General features: G+C 43.7%; 1 protein-coding gene across 2 annotated transcripts in view; it reads left to right on the top strand.

The window, feature by feature from the left end:
* Positions 1-23,646, top strand: part of NF1 (neurofibromin 1) — a 71,900-nt gene that overhangs the window by 12,107 nt on the left and 36,147 nt on the right. The window contains exons 6-36 of one of the 2 annotated variants that reach the window (XM_058037318.1): positions 136-203; positions 435-510; positions 1,024-1,181; positions 1,700-1,873; positions 2,043-2,165; positions 2,462-2,536; positions 2,864-2,995; positions 5,113-5,247; positions 5,786-5,899; positions 6,225-6,304; positions 6,867-6,990; positions 7,621-7,764; positions 8,081-8,327; positions 8,654-8,727; positions 8,844-8,927; positions 9,040-9,480; positions 9,919-10,058; positions 10,482-10,604; positions 10,884-10,967; positions 11,057-11,173; positions 11,860-12,041; positions 12,114-12,325; positions 12,908-13,069; positions 13,600-13,703; positions 14,216-14,351; positions 17,301-17,363; positions 19,186-19,344; positions 20,157-20,254; positions 20,374-20,520; positions 20,985-21,131; positions 21,469-21,579. In XM_058037318.1, coding sequence (XP_057893301.1) covers positions 136-203; positions 435-510; positions 1,024-1,181; positions 1,700-1,873; positions 2,043-2,165; positions 2,462-2,536; positions 2,864-2,995; positions 5,113-5,247; positions 5,786-5,899; positions 6,225-6,304; positions 6,867-6,990; positions 7,621-7,764; positions 8,081-8,327; positions 8,654-8,727; positions 8,844-8,927; positions 9,040-9,480; positions 9,919-10,058; positions 10,482-10,604; positions 10,884-10,967; positions 11,057-11,173; positions 11,860-12,041; positions 12,114-12,325; positions 12,908-13,069; positions 13,600-13,703; positions 14,216-14,351; positions 17,301-17,363; positions 19,186-19,344; positions 20,157-20,254; positions 20,374-20,520; positions 20,985-21,131; positions 21,469-21,579 — 4,234 coding nt within the window. The remainder of the gene's footprint in view (positions 1-135; positions 204-434; positions 511-1,023; positions 1,182-1,699; positions 1,874-2,042; positions 2,166-2,461; positions 2,537-2,863; positions 2,996-5,112; positions 5,248-5,785; positions 5,900-6,224; positions 6,305-6,866; positions 6,991-7,620; positions 7,765-8,080; positions 8,328-8,653; positions 8,728-8,843; positions 8,928-9,039; positions 9,481-9,918; positions 10,059-10,481; positions 10,605-10,883; positions 10,968-11,056; positions 11,174-11,859; positions 12,042-12,113; positions 12,326-12,907; positions 13,070-13,599; positions 13,704-14,215; positions 14,352-17,300; positions 17,364-19,185; positions 19,345-20,156; positions 20,255-20,373; positions 20,521-20,984; positions 21,132-21,468; positions 21,580-23,646) is intronic. The other variant, XM_058037317.1, reaches the window with a different exon arrangement.

Here is a 23,646-nt window from a genome sequence, read left to right as displayed (position 1 = left end):
GAAGTATTTAAGAGTAGTTAAGTACTATTAAAATATTGATTTGAAAATTGCTTTGTGCTTCAAATATCTTGTATAACCTGTGTTGTTTTTAGAACAAGTTTCTGTTCTAAATGCAGAAATATTTTATCTTTACAGAGACTGTATTCAAGTTTAAAGCTCTAAAGAAAGTAGCTCAGTTAGCTGTTATCAACAGTCTTGAGAAGGTAAGTGTTCAGTACTTCTGTTTCATTGCTTATTTGTAGACTTCTAGTTTAGCAATAGTTGCAATTCAGTAATTTACTATAAAATAAAAATTGCTGCCACCCTTTGCAAATATGTTTTGCAAGAAATTTTGAGTGATTAGAATTAAGAATAAAACCTCTCTTTGTTTAAATGTGTAATTCAGTAAAATTGTTGAAGCTCTGGAATGTGAAGGTGTTTCCCATTATCTGCAGGCATTTTGGAACTGGGTGGAAAACTATCCTGATGAATTCACAAAGCTGTACCAAACCCCCCAGACTGACATGGCTGGTAAGGCATAACACATGACAGTGTTCACGGCTGGTTTCTCAAATATCACCAAATGCATTCACTTGCATTTTGTGCCCTCTTTGCTCCTTGTGCAGCCTGCAAATAAACAAATTTCTGTCAGCCTTTGTCAGGGCAGGCAAGAGTATGTTCCTGTCTGTTTTCTTTCCTGACTCCCCTCTTAAATGAGATTGATTTTGTGCTTCACAACACAAAGAAATAAACCCCAAAAGATGGAGACGCTTTAAATTTATATTTTTCATCTTGATACAGGGTAAAACTTAGAGAACATCACCTTTACTTGTCTCTAGTGAAAAAGAGAGGAGAATTTATATTTTCAGGTAAACTATGTCTTTAACTGGGTTGAGACCATTTGATCCCCAGTAGCATGTCAGTATTGTGCAGACCAGAACTTTCCTTCTGTGTAGGTGGAACCATCCCTCTGCTCTTTTATACCTGTTCTTTACCTCTTCATAGTTAAAACTGGTATTGGACTTGGGCTTATGTTTTATGCAGATTGTGCTGAGAAGTTGTTTGATTTAGTGGATGGCTTTGCTGAAAGCACGAAACGTAAAGCAGCAGTGTGGCCACTGCAGATCATCCTCCTGGTCCTGTGTCCAGAGATAATCCAAGATATAGCAAAGGATGTGGTAGAGGAAACTAAAATGAACAAGGTAAGAGAATGAATTCTGGCTCTGGTTTTTAGAGTTGGCTTGGTTTTGCTGATTCTGTATTTCAAGGATGTTTAATTTTGTCTTTCCTCCTTCAAGAGCACATTGCAATTCCATATGTAAATTTATGCACTCTTTTGAAGTTCTCACCTTACATACGTTCTTTTACTGTCAGTAATTCATACAGATAGTATGTCCCAAACAAAGTTATTTCAGAACTTTCCATTTCCTTGGAGATTTGAATCTCTGTGCTGTGATTTCCTCTGCCTCCACCCTCAGCAAACAGCTGTGCTGAGAGTCTGGGGTCTGCAGGGGGCTGTGAGCCCCACAGGTGCTGGGTTTGGTGTGGCTGCAGCATGAGGGCTGAGAGTGAACAACCACCTCTTGTGCCATTCTGATTGCCCCAGCTCTGTCAAAGGGAATGTCTTTAATAATGACAGGATTTCTCTAGGGTGCTGCATCCAGTGGGTTTTTGCCATCACAGTGTCTGGTTATAACTATCCCTGCTTGGAATTCTGCAGAAGCTGTTCCTGGACAATCTCAGGAAGGCCCTGGCAGGACACAGTGGGAGCAGGCAGCTGACTGAAAGTGCTGCTATTGCTTGTGTTAAACTGTGCAAAGCATCTACGTACATCAACTGGGAAGATAATTCTGTCATTTTCCTGCTAGTGCAGTCCATGGTAGTAGATCTTAAGGTAAGAATGTCTATTTCCTAATTGCAGTGAAGAAATTTGAAATAATGAAGTTAATTTTGAATTTCTTAATTGAATACCAGTGGTTTTCAATTGAAAGTTTTGTATTAAAAGTAGCCAAGAATAATAATGGTATCTGATTTATCTATTTATATCTTTCTGAATTAAATAGAATTTGCTGTTTAACCCAAGCAAACCTTTTTCAAGAGGCAATCAGAATGCAGATGTAGACCTGATGATTGACTGCTTGGTTTCCTGCTTCCGCATAAATCCTCACAATAACCAACACTTCAAGGTAAGAACACTGCTTATGGTAAGTCATTCTCTGCATACTATTGACAATCTGTCAGTTATAAAAGCTGTGCTAACAGCAGCTTGAAGCTCATAAATGAGTTCAACTGTATAAATATCCCTTAGTAATAAATCCCTGCATGTTTTGATAAATCTTTTCACAGCTGATTAGGCTTCTCTTGTTCAGATTTGACAGCTTTGTCAATTTAATAAAAAGGCTCCAGAATGTTTTTCAGGATGATAAGAAAGATGGCAAAGACAAAGATATTCCTAAGTGGCTTTTATGTATTTTTATTGTAGATCTGCTTGGCACAGAATTCCCCATCAACATTTCATTATGTGCTGGTAAATTCACTCCACCGAATCATCACAAACGTAAGTTCTGGCAGTATTTCATCAGCCCAGTGTCTGGGGCTTCTGTTCAGATCAATATCTGCTTAGTAAATACCATTTGGATGGCAGGCTAGATCTTGTGAGTGCAGAACATCTCGGGGTTGGTGCCTGTTCAGGAGGCAGAGTGTTGTAGTGAGCAGCTAGGTCGGAATCGTTGCTTCAGTTGCAGCCTGTTTAAAGTTATAGGTTTGATAATGGGCATGCAGGATGACTGGGCATACTGGTACAATGTAGAGGGAATTTGGGGTGAGGGCCGGGGTGAGGGGTTGAGAGCCATGGCTCAGGGTCAGCGCTGCCCTTGCCTTGCAGTCGGCGCTGGACTGGTGGCCGCGGATCGACGCCGTGTACTGCCACGCCGTGGAGCTGCGCAGCATGTTCAGCGACACGCTGCACCGCGCCATGCAGGGCTGCGGGGCGCACCCTGCCATCCGCATGACCCCGGTAAGCCTGGGGCACCTGGGCCTGCCTGGGGCAGCCGGCCCTGCCTGCAGCAGCCGGCCCTGCCTGGGGCACCTGGCCCTGCCCTCCTCTTCAGCGCTTTGCGCTGGACACCAGAGGGGGGAAGAACAGAGCAGCAGGGAGCCACATGTGCTCTGTAGCCCTGCAGTGATGGGGGATTGGCTGTTCCTAGTTCAATGTCTCTCAGTTTTCCTGGTGCTTTTAAACTGGCTACATACAAGTATTTGTCCTCTAACTGTCCTCTTTGGCTAACTGTCCATTTTAAGCTTTCTGGCTCTGTGAATAGCCAGCTAACATGTCCATCCCTGCTTAATGTGGAAAAACCAAAGCATTCTGTATGTGAAGGCAATCACTGAAAACTGTGATACTTTTACCATGATTGGCATCTTCATTTGTCTTCCTTTATGTTGAGCAAGTTGACTGTTTGGTCTTTGTGACAGCAACAAAGTAAAAGATTTTTCAGCCATTATGAAATAAAGTTAATATTCTTGGCTGTCTTGGAGAAAGTCTTGAGTAAATTCAGATTTGTAGTTCGTCCAAATTCTTCCAGTAAGTCCACACACAGCTGTGTTGCTGCATTCTCCTCTGAACATTCCTTGAGGACTTCTGCTGTCGCAAGTGGTCTTGGTAGGTTGGTTTAGAGAGCCTAAAATGAGACATAAAAATATTCGCTTTGGGCTTCTCAAAGGAGAGCAAATGAGCACAATGCTTTTGGTTGAAAGCTACTCCATGTTTAACTTGCTTTTCACCTGTGTGTATTCATCTGTTGGAGATAGTTGCCCTGACAATACCCCTGCTCTGACTGGTGGTGCTTTGTCTTCTGCTTCTCACTTTCCCTCTGCCTGGCTGCTGTTGCCCACGTGCTCAGACGCCCGCCAGCCCCTGCTTTGCATGGCCCTGGGCCTCTGCTGCTGTAAGTATGACCTGTAACTACCGCAGAAAAGCCCTTCCTTGCGCTGACTTTTCTGTGCATAGTTACCGCAGAGCCCGCCAGCCCCGGGCAGCGCCAGCGGAGCTCCTTCCCCCAGGAGGGCACCGTTGGTTCTGTGCCCAGCACGATGCTCTTGCCCCGTGCCCCTGCTCTGCTTTAGAGCTGGTTCCTCATTTCCAGCCTGAACTCACTGATGCTGAACTCCTCCACGTCTGTCCTTGTCCGTGCTGTCTGTCAGTGTCCTGCTGCTGTTGGTTCCTTGGTGCACTGCACAGAGCCTGGCCTGTCTTTCTCACTGACACTCTGTACTTTGGATTGTGTGGAGGCAATAAGTGCTTTCACAGAAACACATTTCCTTTCGCCACGTGCCTCTCCTAGAAATCCCTGAGCTGTGGCAAACCAAGGCTTAGCACAGAGTTAGCTGCCTCTACCACTGGGCTATCAATTTCTTGATCAGATGCTTTATGTGGTAGGTTTTATTCCATATATTTGCACAATAACTAATTATTGAAATAACATGAAGACCTAATTTCTTGTAGAAGTTAGTCATACCATGTCATAGCTCATCATTTACCTTGAATGGTAAAGGCTTTCTCCTTTTGTTCAAAACTTAAAAGTAGTTCACTGGTTTTTCAGCTGAAGGCAGATTTTTATATTTAAGTGATGCCCTGTGTGTCTTATAGAATTGAAAGGTTCATTTTCCAGAGGCTGTTGAGGTGAACATGCAAGCATCTGGCCTGGGGCTGTAGCAGAAAATAAAGACATTACTTTGCCTTTAGAAAGAATTCCCTCTCATGTACTCAGAACAAGTTGTAAACATTTATTTTTATTTCTGTCTCAGGTCAGAGACATAACCAGTAATTCCTTTTGGTACTTTTTCCACTTTTCTTTCGCCACAGTTTGTCTCTTTTGCAAAAAATTTTCTTATGTCTTCGTGCAGCTTACTGAAACAATTGTTAAGGGAACTTTAAAGATACAGTAGTGATTGCCTGTGAGAGGGGATTTTGAACTAGAAGGCTATGTGACTATACTTGAGTTTTGTGTACTTTTAAACTTTTTCTTGAATTATAGATGATAAAAGCAATATATTTCATAAGATGTTTAATTGTAACTGTTAGGTTTGACTACTTTCCTGATGAAGACTGTCATTTCTTTTTCCTTCTATCAGAGCCTTACATTTAAGGAGAAAATGACAAGCCTTAAATTTAAAGAAAAACCTACTGATTTGGAAACCAGAAGCTACAAGTTCTTGTTGTTGTCCTTGGTGAAACTGATCCATGCAGATCCAAAGCTTTTGCTGTGTGTAAGTAAATCCTACTGTCATGCTGTTCAGTCATAGTGGAATTTACTTTTGAAGCTACTAAATGAGTAAAAATTAATGGTCACCTGACCATCTAGGACACTTCCTACTCATCTTTTTCTCTGGTTATGATGGTCCTGTGGTTTTAAAGGAAAAAGAAACTGTAAGAGACTTTACAGAATCAGAGCAACACAATGAGGGGGAGCATGAAGTTCTGTGACTCTGAAGGGGAAGGTGGGGGAAGGAGAGGGGAATAGAAGAAAATTAAAATAAGGAGGTTGGAAATTAGTCATCATTTCAATGAGTACTGTCTTAGATCTTCCATTTTCTCAGGCCTGTGATGGTTTAATATAAAAATATTCCAGTTCTGTCAGAGACATGATATGCAAGGCGTATTATGGATTAAAAATAAAATAACAGATTCTCTGAAGGATCCCCAGATCCTCCTAGTTCAGCAGCAGGAGTGCTGCAGGAGCTGTCAGCAGTGTGGTCAAGCAGGGAAGGCTTTGCAGCTGAGCCTGTGTTGTGTGTTTCTGTGCAGAACCCCAGGAAGCAGGGCCCCGACTCGCAGGGCAGCACGGCCGAGCTGATCACGGGGCTGGTGCAGCTGGTGCCGCAGTCCAGCATGCCCGACATCGCCCAGGAGGCCATGGAGGTGAGGGGCACAGCCCTGGGTGGGCACTGCTGCTGCCACAGCCTCTTCTGCAGAAACAGAGTCTGTCTGTGTGTGTGTACAGCATGGCCTGGGACAGAGATACCAGGGAAAACCTCTGCGCCTGCAGTATGAGCGTGGAGTAATGACTAAACTGAAATGCTGTTGACACTGACTAACAATGAACTCCTGCTGTTCTATGGAAAATGCTTTTTATATCTTTTGTTGTTCTTAAAGCAGTTAATGAATATGACTGCACCTGTTTCTCTGCCTGTGCTCAGGTACTCTGTAAAGTTCTGTCTTTAAGTGTAACTGTCTTTGGCTTTAGGCCTTGCTGGTTCTGCACCAGTTGGACAGCATTGACTTGTGGAATCCTGATGCTCCTATAGAAACATTCTGGGAGATCAGGTATGTAAATTAACTTACATAAATGAGAGAAATAGCTGTTTTGATTTGTCTTCTCTTTTGAAATAGCTGTGAGTATTTTGGGAAAGCTTTGCAACAACAGGGAGTTCACGGTCTCTTCGGGCGGGGGGAAAACCCGTCACACTTGACACTAATTTGGACCCTTTGGCAGTTTTAACAGAGAGTGTGAGGCCTGACGGGATGTGAAGAAGGAACATCCCTAGATGTGTTCCTTCCAGAGCAGAGTTGACACGTTGTCAGAGCAGTGTAGGTAACTCGTGCTGCCCTGTCTGTGCTGTCTCTGTCCTGGGCAGAGCTGGAGCTCCAGGCCGGGCTGCCCGCGGGGCTTCAGCTGCTCCAGGCCGTGGGCGCTGGGAAGGGTCCCAGGGGAGCTTGGCCTGTCCATGCACACTCTCACCTCTCTGTTGTACTGCTGGAAGCCCAGGGTAGTGTTTGCACAGGGTGTTCATGCTAAGTGCCTATTTCTATGTGAAACGTAGTGTAATACCTTCAGAAGTGTTGGTGTTCCATCAGAAGGCTGATGCTGAATTTCATTTTGCTGCAGTTCACAAATGCTTTTTTATATCTGCAAGAAGCTCACAAGTCATCAGATGCTCAGCAGTACAGAAATCCTCAAGTGGCTGCGAGAGATTCTCATCTGTAGGAATAAATTTCTGCTAAAAAACAAAGTAAGTGAACATTACCATCTCCCTGTTAGGATCATTAACATGAATTGTTCCCTGTTGGTGTCACTTCCTTTATTTACCAGGTTATTTTTGATTGGAAAAGATTAAGTAGCTACTCCTACATGTTCTGTTCTCTGATTTCCTCTCTGCTTTGTGAGGCACCTTGGTTAGAATGGGTAACTAAAGTTAGGTTTGGGATGTTTTTTTTCCTCTTTGGCTGCACAGGTTGCTGTACTTGCCTGGAAAAGGAATGTTTCACAGAAACATGTGCCTTGTGCCTCTTTGCCTAAAACAGGGAAATAGTCCCCAAGGTGAGAGAAAGGGAAGGTAGTTAATGGTAAAATACACATGCTTATGGATGGAGGAAGTTTCCTTTTGCATCTCAGGTTCTTCTGAGTCACAGAATTCTGACTTGCTTCTTTCTGATATTCTTAAAGTATCAAATAATGTATTTCTTTTGGGGAAATATCAGTCTAGGATACCATTAAAATAAGGAAATTGGTAACACCCTGAGTGCAGCAGTGGAAAAAGTACTGTGTAAATGTCCAAGAGCTTTTTACCTTCCTCAGATCTATGCCTTTTACTCTTTTAAAGTTTCAATTGATATATTCTTCTCGTCCCCTCTCTTTATAGCAATCAGATAGGAGTTCCTGCCACTTCCTTTTCCTTTATGATGTCTCTGGAAGTGGAACTAGTCAAATTTCTCTTGACCATGAGGAAATGATGCGCTGTGCACCAGGGGCTGCCCTGAGGAAAGCGAAGGGGAATTCTTCCATAGTAAGTAATACATGTTTATAGTTAATTTTAACATTTGAGAAAAACCCTGTGGGCAAGTAGAAATTAAATTACCTTTAGAGTTAATGTGCTGGTTAACAATGATGTTTCAGACTTTACAAAGTAACATTTTTTCAGTTTAAATGTTGGCGGATATTTTTTGATTACAATTGCAAACAGCATTGTGGCAGCATATATGAGCTCTGATCCTTTTTAGGATGGCTTATTCCTACTAGAACAAAAGCAGTTTCAAACGCAGTGTGGCCAGGGCTGAATGTTCACAAGCAGTGTTCCCCACTGGGGATTGTGTGTTTGCCAGGAGAGCACTGCAGGCTGCAGCGGAACCCCGATCTGCCGCCAAGCCCAGACCAAGCTGGAAGTGGCCTTATACATGTTCCTGTGGAGCCCAGATATCGAGGCAGTCCTGGTGGCCATGTCCTGCTTCCGTCACCTCTGTGAGGAGGCTGACATCAGATGTGGAGTAGATGAGGTCTCAGTGCATAATTTTTTGCCAAACTACAACACTTTCATGGAGTTTGCATCTGTGAGCAACATGATGTCAACAGGTGAGAGTCATGAGTCCGTTAAAGTAATTTTGTACCTGGACAAAAGGCTGTTACCTGTGCTTGAGTTCTTTAAACAGGTTGAAGTTCTTGATTTCATGCTGCTCTGGCTTTTCCTGGAATGTCTTAGTTATTAGAATTGCTAGAAAGTGTAAGGAATTTGGGTGACTGAGCTCAGGAGGATTTTACAATTGTGTAACAAGAAGCTACCTTTCTAAAGACTTTAAGGGGGATATGTTCCTCTTAATTCAATAATTACTTTCAAAGATCACAAATTTGATGTAGGTGGATTTTCAAAAACTGAGTTCAATGTTCTGTGCCCTTTGCAGGGAGAGCAGCTCTTCAGAAGAGAGTGATGGCGTTATTGAGGCGCATTGAACACCCCACTGCAGGCAACACAGAGGTGAACTAACTTCTCACTTCACGTGCTCTGTGTGCATATTAAAAAAACAAACACAGAGATATTGTCACTACAAGTAGTTTTGAAGTTAAGTCTTGATATATCTTATTTTCTTTCAGGCCTGGGAGGATACTCATGCAAAATGGGAACAAGCTACAAAACTAATCCTTAACTATCCAAAGACCAAAATGGAAGATGGGCAGGTGACTATGAATTTTTCCATTGGTTCAACATTTTGAAATTGAAAACAAGTCTTTAGGCTTATATATTTTAAAGCATTTGAGTTTTAACTCAGCAAACGACCTCTGTGTGCAGGTGACCGAGAGCCTGCACAAGACGATTGTGAAGCGGCGCATGTCGCACGTCAGCGGCGGCGGCTCCATCGACCTGTCGGACACGGAGTCGCTGCAGGAGTGGATCAACATGACAGGGTTCCTGTGTGCCCTGGGCGGGGTGTGCCTGCAGCACCGCAGCAGCGCGGGGCTGGCCACCTACAGCCCCCCCATGGGCCCCCTCAACGAGCGCAAGGGCTCCATGATCTCCATGGTCTCCACCGAGGGCAGCGTGGAGACCCCGGTCAGCAAATTCATCGACCGCCTGCTCACCCTCATGGTCTGCAACCACGAGAAGGTGGGGCTGCAGATCCGCACCAACATCAAAGACCTGGTGGGGCTGGAGCTCAGTCCAGCGCTCTATCCGATGCTCTTCAACAAACTGAAGAATACCATCAGCAAGTTCTTTGATTCCCAAGGACAGGTGATTCGCAGTTTTGCATTTGATACTATTTGACACTATTTGATACTGTTTACATGTGATGCTATTTACATTAGTGTCTGTCCTGCCTTTCCCCCCGGTGACTGAAATGGATCCCTGTTTGTGTTCTGTGCACACCCCCTGTGAGCAGAGCGATCATCACAGCACATGTTAATGATTATTGTGGTTGTGATTCCAGGCTGTATTTAACATTCTTGAATAGTGAACTCTTGAGTGCAGAATCTGTGAGATTGTTTGTGGAATCCTTATGGCTGGCAGTGTTCACATATTGAATTGTGACGTGTATTGGAATTCTGTTGGCTTGGTGGTAACTAGAAAAATGCTTGTCCATGAGATTTTTGAAATGTTGCAGTATATTTGGCAAATACTCTTTCTTTGGTTTTATGTGTAAAAAATTAACCAGAAATTGTCATCCTGCAGGTCTTGTTAACTGACACCAACACACAATTTGTAGAGCAAACCATTGCTATAATGAAGAATTTGCTTGACAATCACACAGAAGGGAGCTCAGAACACCTTGGCCAAGCAAGCATTGAGACAATGATGCTGAATCTGGTTAGGTAAGGAGCCCTCTTGACCTTCTTATACACAGGCATTATGTTTAAGAAGTGAGTTGGAGCCTTCTAGTTTGTCTTTTTGCTTGTGTCCGTGGAGAAGCAGCAGCTGATTTTCTTATGGTTCTGACAGCTTCAGTAATTGTGGAAGGTGTGTAGCATAAAGTGCATTGCTGAAGAGTGGCTGTTTTGTTTTTTAGAGCTGACCATTCCATAGCTTGGCCCTACTACCATAGGCATTCCTGGTTACTTTTCTGTACATTGATGTTAGTGGTTAAAAACCAGCTGAAGGCCAGATTTTGGTTCACTATTACACTGATAGAAAGTTTTGGCCAGAAGAAATTTTCTACTGATGCAGGGGATTACTTGGAGCAGAGGAAGTGAAGTAGCATGAAGTAATTAACTAATCTTTTTTGATTTTTTCTTCAGGTATGTGCGTGTGCTTGGAAATCTGGTACATGCCATTCAAATAAAAACAAAGCTCTGTCAGTTGGTAGAAGTAATGATGGAGAGGAGAGATGACCTTTCATTTTGTCAAGAAATGAAATTTAGGTAAGGATGGCATTACCTAACTGATAGGGTAGAGTACTGTGGGCAAGTGTAGTTTTCTGTGGTTATGTGGTTAAAAAAGAACCCAAAGCCCTGGCACAGCAGTATTCCTGGTACGGGGAGAGTTCCCTTGTCTGTCTTCAGAATGATTATGAGCCTGGTGCTGCATCTAAGTATTACTTAGTTTGTGGTGATACTGAACACTTGTAACAATTTATTGTGTGATAGAAGACTGGTAGAAAAACCCCAACGAAGCTTAAACAATCTGTGTATGTGTAACAGGAACAAAATGGTGGAATATTTGACAGACTGGGTAATGGGAACTTCTAATCAAGCAACAGATGAGGATGTGAAATGCTTGACCAGGTAAGGGGCACTCTTCACTGTAACAGCATTTGATTGCAGGTAGAGCTATAAGTAAAAGTGACTTATATTTATTAAATTTTATTTTTCAGAGATTTGGACCAGGCGAGTATGGAAGCAGTGGTCTCTCTTCTTGCTGGGCTTCCACTCCAGCCTGAAGAAGGAGATGGTGTTGAGTTGATGGAAGCAAAATCTCAATTATTTCTCAAGTAAGTAGTGACTTTTAAATGTTTCTCTATATAATTACTCTGAAGAGAAGCCCTATATGACCTTTATTACAAACTGTGCTTTTCTTCCAGCAGAAATAAAATTATTATCCCAATAGGAATTACCTCTTTGGCCCATTTCAAAATCTCTGCTTTGTAGGTTTATGGAAACATTTTCATTTAAAAATAATTAGAAAATTTGACTTTGTTTTTGCTTAATGCAGATGTGTGTGTTTCAGTCATGGCAAGGATTAGCTCAATTTGATACTGTATTTTATTTGTTTTTATGCACAAAACCTAAATTCTCTTTGAAGACATTTGTTGATAGAGGCACACCAGTGTTGGGGAGAATGGGCACACCAGATTTGGTACAAAGGGAGGTGGTTGGAGCACAGTTAAGGTTTGAGCTGTGCCTTGAGGAGGCTGCCTGGGGAGGGGATGAGGTCTGGGGGGGTTTGTTGTGTGATTGCTGTGGGTGAGGTTTGGGAGATTTGTTGTGCATTGGCTCCCATGGGTGAGGATTTGGGAGGTTTGTTAGCACGCATGGGTGAGGATTTGGGGGTTGTTGTGCATTGGCTCCCATGGGTGAGGGTTTGGGAGGTTTGTTAGCACCCATGGGTGAGGATTTGGGGGTTGATGTGTGTTGGCTCCCACGGCCGGGCACCTGTGACCGTGAGGGCTGTCCCCAGGTACTTCACGCTGTTCATGAACCTGCTGAACGACTGCAGCGAGGCGGAGGAGGAGGGCGCGGCGGCGGGCGGGCGCAAGCGCGGCATGTCGCGCAGGCTGGCGTCGCTGCGGCACTGCACCGTGCTGGCCATGTCCAACCTGCTCAACGCCAACGTGGACAGCGGCCTCATGCACTCCATAGGTAACGCCCCGCCTGCCCGGGGCCCGCCCCCTGCCTCTGCATCCCCCTCACTGCTGCTGCCTCTCTCCGCAGGCCTGGGCTATCATAAAGACCTCCAGACCAGAGCCACCTTCATGGAAGTCCTCACCAAGATCCTGCAGCAGGGGACGGAGTTTGATACCTTGGCAGAAACAGTGCTAGCGGATCGCTTTGAGAGATTGGTGGAGCTGGTTACGATGATGGGTGATCAGGGGGAGCTTCCCATTGCTATGGCTTTAGCCAATGTGGTGCCTTGTTCTCAGTGGGTAAGTTAGTTTTATTTCCTACATTTTGTTAAAATAATAAGGCGTGAAATAAAAAGTGCCACAACAGTCTGGTACAGAGTGAATAGAGCTGCCACTGACAATAGCTAGCCTTCCTTTGTGTGTTCTTAATAATGTACTGAATCTAAGTTCAGATCTTGGTGATAAACTGCATTTTAGTTAACGTCTAGGAACTATTTATATACATTTATTATAGTAAATGCATCTGGGCTGGTTATTTATTACGGGTGGTGTGTGCTGTGATGCAGACACACAGAATTGTGTTTGCTCTTCTAGGTTTTAGCAAGATGAGTTGGGCTTTGTTACACAGCAGAGTAACTGCTTGTCTGTCTGGATAACCATTATGAACTTGTAAGGCTGGATATCCTGAGGCAGATTTTGAGACAAGCAGTAGCATAGCAAACGTTTGCAGAGAGATTGTTTTTGTGTAATTTGATATTTACCTGCCAGAGCCCATAGCAGACATAAAGCTTTATTGCAAACTGCTCGGTGGTTTTGTCATAGTGCTGGCATTTCATACTTGGCTCCCTGCGAGTCAGATTAACTCTTCCTCCTCCCTTTAAGGATGAGCTGGCTCGTGTCCTGGTCACACTCTTTGATTCCCGGCACCTGCTCTACCAGCTCCTCTGGAATATGTTCTCAAAGGAGGTCGAGTTGGCAGACTCCATGCAAACACTCTTCCGAGGAAACAGCTTAGCCAGTAAAATAATGACTTTCTGTTTTAAGGTACATAATCTCTTTTTTTTTTTCCCTCTGGTACAGATCTCTTCAATAGCAGGAAATCTTTTTGTGTTTTAACACTTCATGAAGTGAGTCTTGTAGAACACTTATGTTCAGGCCCTTAAAAAGTAGGCATCCCTCTGGCACTAAACTTTTGCCTTTCTGACTGGTTCAATTGTATGAGTGATTCTGGGCCAGTGCCAGCTGGAGGACTCTTCCTGCTAAATTCTGAGGTCTTGTTTGTGCTCCCATTTCAGTTCAAAAAGTTGTGTACAAACAGAGGTGAAGTGTGGAGTCAGTGCTCTAAGGAAGAGTGTCTGCTGGTTAATGCAGTTGTTATTTTTTTCTAATTGGAAATTAATTAAAATAGCTGTAGAAATTGATCTTGGTTGTGTTCCAGAGGTGAGACTATAATATACAAACCCGAGTTTTACAGAATTTGGCTTATGTCCAAGTGTTTCAGGCTGTTGAAAGCTTCCAGAACTTGCAGGTTCCTGTGTCAATCTGGGCTCTGTCCTTGTCTCCCCTGCACACAGGTCTATGGTGCTACATATTTGCAGAAGCTGTTGGAACCCTTGCTGCGGACTGTGATCACATCCCCTGACTGGCAGCACGTCAGCTTTGAGGTGGATCCAACAAGGTTTGAGATTCAGGGCAGCAGAGCAGCAATTGTATTTATTTGTAAACATGATTTCCACTCATTCTCTGTAATAGCATTCCTTTTTCCTTGTTGCAGATATTTCTCTTATGCTTTCATACTGTTGTACCTCTCACTTTTCCAGACACATTAATTGTCTCTGCAGCCCTCTTGCTCTGTTGCTTTAAATTATTTCTAACTCTTAGAAAAATCAAAATTATTTCCAACTCTTAAACCATCATGAACTGATAATGCAGTTATCAGTTGGAATTGTGCATGCACATGTTTGTATAAAATGGTCTGAGAGAATGCCACCTATATCTGTCTGTTCATTGCTGAGTTTTACATGGCCTTTTATTTGTTCCTTATGTGGTTTAAAATAATGATGGAAACTTTTGTGTAAAAGATCACAGGTATTTCCATAAGAAAAAGGGGAAATGAGGTCCTTACCAAGGATGTAAGTGCAGCTTGTGTTGTGTTTGATTGCTGGTCATACATGTGTGGGTCTGTTTCAGGCTGGAGCCCACAGAGAGCCTTGAAGAGAACCAGAGGAGTCTCTTGCAAATGACAGACAAGTTTTTTCAGGCAATCATAAATTCCTCCTCGGAGTTCCCACCCCAGCTGCGCAGTGTGTGCCATTGTTTATACCAGGTATGCCTGCAGTGCTTGCCTGCCCCTAAGCTTTGGGGTTGGTTTGTGAAATTCTAGCAGTTTGGAGCTTGGTGCTAGACACAGGGGCATCTCTAAAGGCTCTTCTCAGATGTTTGATACGTAACACCAGTCTGATCACTGGGGCTAGGGGTGTTTTAAGGCTTGTGTTTGCAGCCAGCAGGTGACTGAAGGTACCCAGGTTCCCTGACCTCCATCCCCAGCTCCTCTGCTCTGTCCTGTGGCTGCTGAGCCCAGTGTCCTGCTGGATCTCCTTGTGTGTTTCTGATGGATTCAGCTGCTGCTAAAAATCTGAGTAGCAGTTCCCTTGAGGCTCACTGGAAATACAGTTTCCAGTCCAATTGGAGCATGTCACAGAAATGCTGTGCCTGGTGGAATGTTGGAGCTGTGGTCTCAGTGAGGTGCTCTGGAAGAGCTATTTCTGCCTTTTCAGCCAAAGTCTGTATTCAGGTCTAAAGCAAAGCCAAGCAAATGGGTTTTCTGACCTGTGTGAAATAATGATGAGTAACAAAAATCCTGTCACATTTGCACAGGGAATGCTGGGGTGATCAGGACAGCTGCTGCAATCCCCAGAGTTTGGGAGTGAGAGCAGGGAATGTGTGTTGGAACTGTTGTGGTCTGGGGTTGTTCCTGTGAGCCCTTGCACTGAAGCCGGTGTGCAGATGCTGAGCCTTGTTCCTGACTGAGAGCTCTGTAAAAGCCTCTGAAGGCTTTTGGTTTCTCTTCCTGACAGTGGCTGTGTTTGGGTTGGTGGCAAAGTGACTTTGAGGTTTTTTGATTTGTTTGGGTTTTGTAATCAGGAAATGAAGTGGGCAGATTGGTCTCCTTCATGGCCACAGTGTCACACATCAACTAGAAGAATATTTGAGTGCTCCTGAAAGTATCACGCACAGCCTTGGTTGTTCCTTCTGTTATTGGATTTTACATTCTCCCACACCTCATCCCTGAACTGGGTTTATAGGCTGTTTCCAGGATATGTCAGATTATTACCATTTCAGTGCTCCATTGGTAGCAATTATTTCTGTGCAAACCATTGATAATTCCTTCATGAAATGGAATTTTAAAAATGTGCTCACCAGCAGGCATTTCCACAGATTCTTCTATGGAAGCCTTTCCAAGTGTGTTGGCTTTATTCTTGCCTTTACTGTCTGTGGTAATAAGGGTAATTTGTTCCCAAAAGAGAATATTTACTGGCAGATATACAAGTGGTATTAACTGATATTTAGCTTCAATATTTACTACTTTAACTGTTTCTAGTAACAACTAGATTTCTGTACAAGTGTTTGACTAACACTATTTGTGATGAACATTCTGTACTTAAAATTTCAGGGAGTTTTGAGGTCTAGCCTTTATCTGAAAGAAAGTACAACCAGGATCTGATTTGGGGGCATTAATCCATTTTTATTGTATGAACCAAATAGGTGATTTTTATAAGATAACTTCCCTTTTAAAAAGGTGAACATGTTCCATCCAAAGCACTAGTGTGAGAATACATTATACCTAATTTTGTGGTGGTTTTTTCATGCTTAGAGTGTTAAAGTAACTGTGCAAAGAATGCTCACCAGATGTGTTCTGTAAATGATTAGTAGCTAGTTTTAATCACTGTAGCTACCTCACAGAAACGGTGTCTTTGGTTGGATATTGGTGGCTTTGCTGGCTGGTGTTTCTGTTTGGGAACAGAGCCCAGTGAGTGTTTTCCTTTGGAAACATCAATAGCTGGCTACTGGGACAGATTCACCTGGCTCCTTACAGGTAATGTATGTTCAGGAGTGTGATGTGAGAACAAGCATGCTCACAGTACCTCCTCAGAGGATCTGTGCTGCCTCTTCCATCAAGTCCCCACAGGCATGCATGGGTTTTCTTGTGAAAGGAGGGTGGAAACTTTGCTCTCGCTGCAGTATCCCAGTGAGTAGAGTGTGTGTACAGCTGCTCCAGGAGCCACTCATGGAAATTTCACAGGGAAGGTTGGCAGAGGTGCCACTGTTTAAATGTTCATAGGTCCTGCACAGGTTTCAGTTCAGCTTGCTTAGCAGAGGGTTTTCCTGGCTGCTTTGGGTTGGGTGTTTGCTTTTCATCCTGTGCCGTCCTGGACGTGTGGGAGCTCTCAGTGCCAGGGTGACCCTCTGGAGGTGGCTGGGTGCCCCTGGCACCCAGCCCTGGGTGCTGCTGAGGCTCCCAGGGGTGCCCAGCCCTGTCCCAGCTCCCAGGAGTGTTGATGCCTCTGGCTGGGGAGCAGGGCACGAGGGCTGGGGCTTTGCTCAGGTGCTGCTGGAAGTAAAACAGAACTGGGGCCTTCGTGGTGGGTCCCTTTGCATCTCACTGAAATGCAGAAATAAGCACAATAAGTCAGATCTCTTGACTTGGAAATCTCTAATAAATTAACTGTAGGCTGTAGCTTCTTTCTTCCTTTGTCCAGAGAGTGTTTTATGGCAGTTACCTCTCACAGTGTAATAACCCTGATGGTTCACAGGTCTAACCAAATTGAAGGACACACAGAGAAACATTGGGAAGATTTAAAACTCTAAATTTAATTTTTAAAGCAATATGTGTTTCAAAGGTATAACACTACTATTTGTACTGTTAAAATTATTTGGGGATGGTAAAATACATTTGAAAGCTGAATACACCATTTAAGGCCCAAGATTGTGTATCATGAGCACATTGATGTGGTTTGACTTTTAATCTAGCCAGAAATAGTAGAAATGATTGAAATTCAACATTTGCTTGTTTTGTATTTAGTGCTTTGTAAGTAAGATGTAATAAAACTGTGGAATAAAAACTCCATCATCAGTCTTTAGTTTATATATTTCATTTTCTGTTGGTTATGTTTGTTACATTTTACTGTGTAATTTATGTACAAGTCAACATTGGTTTTTTGTTGCTGTATGTAGTTGGTGCTGTGACTTGTTTGTGCTCATCTCTGTTCTGTAGGCAACTTGCCACTCTCTACTGAATAAAGCTACCGTAAAAGAAAAAAAGGAAAACAAAAAATCAGTAAGTTTGGAGACCTTTTTATTAGCCATTTCTTTCAAAGCACAACAGAAATCTTTTGCTGTTTGTTCAAAATATCTTCACTTCAGTCTATTTGACCTCACTGTAAAATCATTCTACTAATTCTGGCACAAAATAGCTTTCATTTCAATTAACACTGGAATTAAGTTAGATTTAAAATATTCTCTGTGTGCCTATTTGAGTAAATGAGACATTTTTAACATTACTGCTTAGTATTTAATATTCTGACTCTTCTAGTCTTGCCACCATCTTCAAATTAAAAAATTGTGGAAGAAAAATGTTTCCTTTGGTTTTGAGAAAAATCTGGGTCTGTTGAGCTGCTTTAACACTCTGGCAGATAACCTGAGCTTGCATCCTGGGCAAAGAACACTTAATATTTGTGGGGTACTTGAAAGAGGCTCGTGGGACTTGTTTCTGACATGTTGTCTTCTGTTTCCTTTGTGATGAAGTGAGAAAACCCCAGTTTTAGCACTTGTATTATTTCCTGAGAAAAGCAAATTTTCCATTATAAGTAACTTGCTGTGTTACGGTTTAGATCTGTGGGTTGCTTTAGAGCATTGTCTTTAAAAGTTCAGACTTACTCTTTTCTTTGGCAGTGACCTCAAAATACAAAGTATGAAGCAACCAGAATGGAAATCTAGACTTTTATTAAATACTGTTATTTTTGCTGTAACTGAGCAGAATAGTAATCATGTTTAAAATGCAAAAGTTGTGGACAAACCAGTATTTTACAAGAAAATAGCAGTAATTGCATCACAAGGTAACTGACTGGAGTTGCTAATGAACCAAAGTGATTTTTGGTGTATTTTGTACTAATGGCTTTGTCTGGTTTGAGCAGCATGATTTGAGATTGCATTAGTTATGTTTTGAAGTATTTTACTAAACTGGGATTTGTTTGGAGTTTTTTTATTTTAAACTATACAGGACAATATCAAGTTTGCTAATTTTATTCTGTGGAAAAGAAGAATTTGACTCCTTTTGATTAACCATTGTTACTTGTTACAGTATACACATAAGGACAGTGATGTTTTATAGAACCACATGTTGAATATCTAAGAACTTCATTTTTGTCAGAAGCTTTGTCTTTAACTTTTCAAAGTTAAATCAGAGACATCCAAAGAACAACTCTCCTCTTAGTAATGCATAATTGATTTCCTAAAAGAAAAGAGATTTCTTGGGAATTTATTTTTTTCCTGGATGGCAAAGGACAATATTTTAAATCTGCTCAGTGGTTTTATACAGTGTATGTGTAGGCAGAGGAGTGCAGTGGCCACTCAGCTCTGGCTCCTTCTGTCCTGCTGTGGACAGATGATGGTTCTGAAGGGTATTTCTGCAAATAGCTCCTCCTCACAAATGGAAAATGACTCCTGAAGCTGTAGAGTACAGTGTTATTGTTGGAGAGGCTCGTGGCTCAGTGTGCAGTTACAAACGCACAGATCAAAGACCCAGTAGGGGGAAGGTGTTCCCTGCCCTGGGGGACGGCACTGCACACCTGAGGCACCTGCGGGGTCCCTCCAGGGGCAGGGCCCTGCGTGGGGCCAGCTCTGAGACATGGCCAGGAGCTCTGGCAGCCGTGTCCCTGCCACGGGAGCAGTGCAGCAGCTGAGGGAGAGCCAGCTGCTGTCTGAGAGCCCCACTCCTTCCCTCTCGTTCTGGTTCTCTGGGATGCAAGAGAGTGCCGCTCCAAGGTGCTGCGCATGGTCGGTGTGGAAGGAATGCTTGGCTTGGCTTGCCACGCAGGGCTTGTGGCAGCCCCTGGCCGGTGCTAAGTGCAGGCTTGTTGTGTGTGCTTGTCCGTGCACAGGTGGTGAGCCAGCGCTTCCCCCAGAACAGCATCGGGGCCGTGGGCAGCGCCATGTTCCTGCGCTTCATCAACCCCGCCATCGTGTCCCCGTACGAGGCGGGCATCCTGGACAAGAAACCGCCGCCCCGCATCGAGCGCGGCCTCAAGCTCATGTCCAAGGTGAACCCACCCCCTGTCTGCCTGCCCTGCTGTGTGTGTACCTGCTGCTGTGCTGCCCTTTCACCAGTGTGAGAAAAGGGGAGAATGTGGAGGTTTTTGTAGCAGCCAGCACGTTTATTGAAGGTGCAGTGTCTGTGCTGTGTTTATGCATCGTGGCATTGCTCGGGTTCTCAGCAGTGTAAGGTTGGGGATGAGCACTTGGCCAAAAGGATGGATAAGAGAGTGGAATTGCAGCCCTTCACTTGAACTTCTCATTTGGGTAACAAAGAGACCAATGTTCCTATGAGCACAGTGAGGGTAGCAGTGCCAGCATTTATCAAGTTCATCCCACTGCTATAGAAGGGATTTTTCCCGTCTTTTATCTTATTTGGTCATATTTCTTGTAAAAAAAATTTAAAAATATTTAATGAGGGCACACAAATTCTGTGGTCTGTCTATATTATCCATTGTAAGTGTTGGGAAATCGTATTTTTCTTTAGATGTGCTACTGCTTTTTCTTACCTGCCTTAAGTTCCAGGAGAAATACTTAATAACTCACTGGTGGTTTGAAAGATGATTTATTTTCCTAGTTTAAAGTTCATAAAAAAGTGAATTGGTTTTTAGTATTTAAAAGTATGAGAAACAAAAACCTTTGAAAGTGAGTGTATTTTAAGTTACTTGACTTACTGGCTTTTTGTTGTAACACCTCAAGACAACAAGTGAAAATAAACTGTTTCTGCCAGTTTAACTTCACAGGCAGAAATGTTTGTGTCAATTGCTGTAACAGTAATGCATTAAACCTCTGTGTGTCCCTGCCATGATTTTCCCTTTAGATCCTTCAGAGCATTGCCAACCACGTGCTGTTCACAAAGGAGGAGCACATGCGGCCTTTCAATGACTTTGTGAAGAGCAATTTTGACGCGGCGCGAAGGTACGGCCTGGGGACAGCACCCGGGTTGTGCTGTGTGCAGGCAGAGCTGGGGTGCCCCTGCAGGACAGCCCTTCGCTGTCCCTGCCACCCTGATGTGTGCTCCTGGCTGGGAATTGCAGGTTTTTCCTGGACATCGCGTCCGACTGCCCGGCCAGCGACACCGTCAACCACAGCCTGTCGTTCATCAGCGACGGCAATGTGCTGGCCCTGCACCGCCTGCTCTGGAACAACCAGGAGAAAATCGGCCAGTACCTGTCCAGCAACAGGTGAGCCTGCAGCCCTGCGTGGGGCGTGTGCTCAGGGGAGAGCCAGCACAGTCCTGGAGTGCCTTGTGTTGGAAGGAACCATAAAGCTCGTCCCAGCCATGGGCAGGGACACCTTCCACTGTCCCAGCGTGCTCCAAGCCCTGTCCAGCCTGGCCTGGGACACTTCCAGGGATGAGACAGCCACAGCTTCTCTGGGAACCTGTGCCAGGACATCCCCACCCTCACAGGGAAGGATTTCTTCCTAATATCCAATCTAAATCTCCCCTCCTTCAGCTGAAAGCTGTTAAAAGTTGGAAATACTCCCTTCTGTTGCTTCTGTTATTACTGAGAAGAATATCAGTAATCATTGAAAATTTCTCATAATTACTTTAATAAAGAAAATGCAGCTTGTTCCAGTTGAGGAAGGATAGTGGGAATTGCTGAGTGAAGGAGGAGCTTCCTGACAGAGAACATGTTGTTTGTAGGGACCACAAGGCTGTTGGACGACGACCTTTTGACAAGATGGCAACGCTTCTTGCCTACCTGGGGCCTCCTGAGCACAAACCTGTGGCAGATACACATTGGTCCAGCTTAAATCTCACTAGTTCCAAGTTTGAAGAGTTTATGACAAGGTAATAAGATTATTGTGGTGGGGACACACAATGTGGGTTTCTAGACTTTATCATGTGAGGATATATCAGTAGTTCTTAAGACTCTGCAATCAAGACTGTTTTAAAAGAGAATTAAAAAAGCTGAGTCTACACAAACCTTTTAGGTTTCTGAGTAGATTTTAATTTAAAAAACTAAACCAAGTATGAGAAATGGTGGTAATATATGTGATTTAAGGAAGACTCAGGATTGTGTAAAATTAATACTTTTGTTCAGAGATGGAAGTAAAGAGGGTTTGGGATTTTTAAAATTTTTTTGAAAGGCAGTTGTGAAAGTTGATGTCAATGTATTGCTTTTTAGGCATCAGGTACATGAGAAAGAGGAGTTCAAAGCACTGAAAACATTAAATATTTTCTACCAAGCTGGGACATCCAAAGTTGGCAATCCTGTTTTCTACTACATCGCTCGGCGGTAAGAAACCTTTCACCTTCCCAGTCTGAAATGAAACTGTCACTCAGAGGTGTCAAGAGACACCAGCTTGGTAACAAACAAGCGTCTGAAAATAGCTTATTTGTTAATGTTTGCTGATGGTATTTTTGAGTTTTTTCCTAAAGCAAGATTGTCATTTCAAGTAATTACACTCATGAGAGGAGTCATTCCTGGAGGTGTTGAGGAAAGGGAGATCGCTGTGCTCACCCCCAGGTGTGGTCAGAAGCAGCTCTGAGGGTTGGGTGAGCTGCTGAAGCTGCTCTCTGTGCTGAGGTGCTGCTGGTGGGGGTGTGCTCCAGCCCTGGGGAGGCTGGTTTGGCCTGGGGGGCCATGGCAGTGCTGCCAGGGCTGGGATTTCTCCAGTCCTGCCATCAGCAGGCACTTTGGGGTGCTGGCACAGCCCCTGGGCTGTTCATGGTCTGGTCATTGCAGGTGCATTTTGTGCCTCTGGGAGCAGAGCCCTGCCTGGGGCTGCTGGGGTTGCTCTGTGGTTGTGCAGTGGCTCTGGGGGGGTACTTTCTGTGTTGTCACGAGAGGATGTCATCAGTGGTGATTCTTTGGATGGAGTGAAAGAGCATAAGATGAGGAGCATCATTTTTTAAGCAAGATCCCTAATGTTTAATCCCCTTACATGCACAGAGTTAGAATCAAAGGCAGTCTTTTGAATCCTCTTTAAAAAACTCTGTTTGCTTGCCACATTTTCCTTCTCCATTTTGTTTCATTAGACACAGTCTTATTTCATGTCAAGTAAAACAAAATGCCTGCATTGTTATCCTGCCTTGTTCAGACAAGAAATTAGGTATACAAATGCAGAGAGTAGTGATAACCCATCTTAAAAAGTGACTGTGCCTGGCAGTGATCCGAGGCATCGTTATGTATTCTGTGCAGACCTGACATGCAGTGTTTCCTTGTTTGCAGAGCAAGAAATGGTTATTTCATCTGCAGAGAAAGAGTTTCTGGAAGTAAATCAAAACAAAAGTTTGCACCACATGTTTGCTAGGCCTAGCTCACCTCCCTCTTCTTTAAAAGCAGAAAGATTAATTTATCCAAAGATGCCTCACTGGGCAAAACTGTCATGGTCCAGTCAGCCAAGCATTCCTGCCTTCAGAGAGGGTGGGCAGGAGCAGATTTCTGAACATTTTATCCAGGTATAGGATATTCCTGAAAATATGGTTGGAGTGCAACATGGGCCTTGCTGCTAGGTGAGTTATTACCTTTGTCTTCAGCAGCTGCACAGTTCAGGAATCCTGGTAGGGCTGCCTGTCAAACCAGCAGGAAGGGCTTTGCTCTGGGACGATGCTCTGGCATCATCTCTTCTCACAGGGATGTGGCTAAGTGGAGCTTATTTGGGGTGTTTGTCTTCTGGTTCTGAGACAGGTGTTGTGTTTGTTTTCAAGGTGTGAAATGTGGAAGAATTGTTTAGATTGAAGCTGCTAGGCTATTTGAGGGCTTGTAGCAGGCTGGGGTTTTTTTGGGTTTTTTTTTTCTCTCTTTTTTTTTCTTTTTTTTTTTTGTAGTTGAAGATCTTGTTGCTAAGGCATTGTTGAGTCATTTTACTGATATATCTGGATCAGTTTATGTCCTCCTTGTGCTGTGAAATTTAATTCCTTCTGTCATCTGTCTTCACATTTTGTTTCCTGGGCAACAACCCAGCTTCTGGAGCCAGTGCTCTTCTGTTTTTAATCCCTATCCAGTTACAAAAATGATCCATAAATCAATGAATATTGATCCTGAACTACTGCCATTAGGTTTTAAGGCTGATCCCAAACTAATTAATAGGAATAAAACCTCTGAGTTATTGCTGCAGACCGCAGCAATCCCCACAGCAATTTTACCCTTTCCAGAGCGAGTACCCAGCTATTAGGGGTGTGCCAGGGCTTTTCTGGGTATTTTGAATATTGCCCTGAAACGCTGAATGGTTGTTTTGGATAGCAGTTTCAGCGGGAATAGATTATTTTGTGTTTCTGGAGGCCTGAGTGCACAGGGTGTTTACAAGCCCCGGCCCCGAGCTCAGCTCAGAGTGGCTGCGCAGTTGCCCAGCAACAAGTG

This window comes from Melospiza georgiana, chromosome 19, assembly GCF_028018845.1.
Source record: "Melospiza georgiana isolate bMelGeo1 chromosome 19, bMelGeo1.pri, whole genome shotgun sequence".
Lineage (NCBI taxonomy): Eukaryota > Metazoa > Chordata > Aves > Passeriformes > Passerellidae > Melospiza > Melospiza georgiana.
Note: the sequence above shows the minus strand (reverse complement) of the source record. Positions and strands in the feature narration are given on the sequence as shown.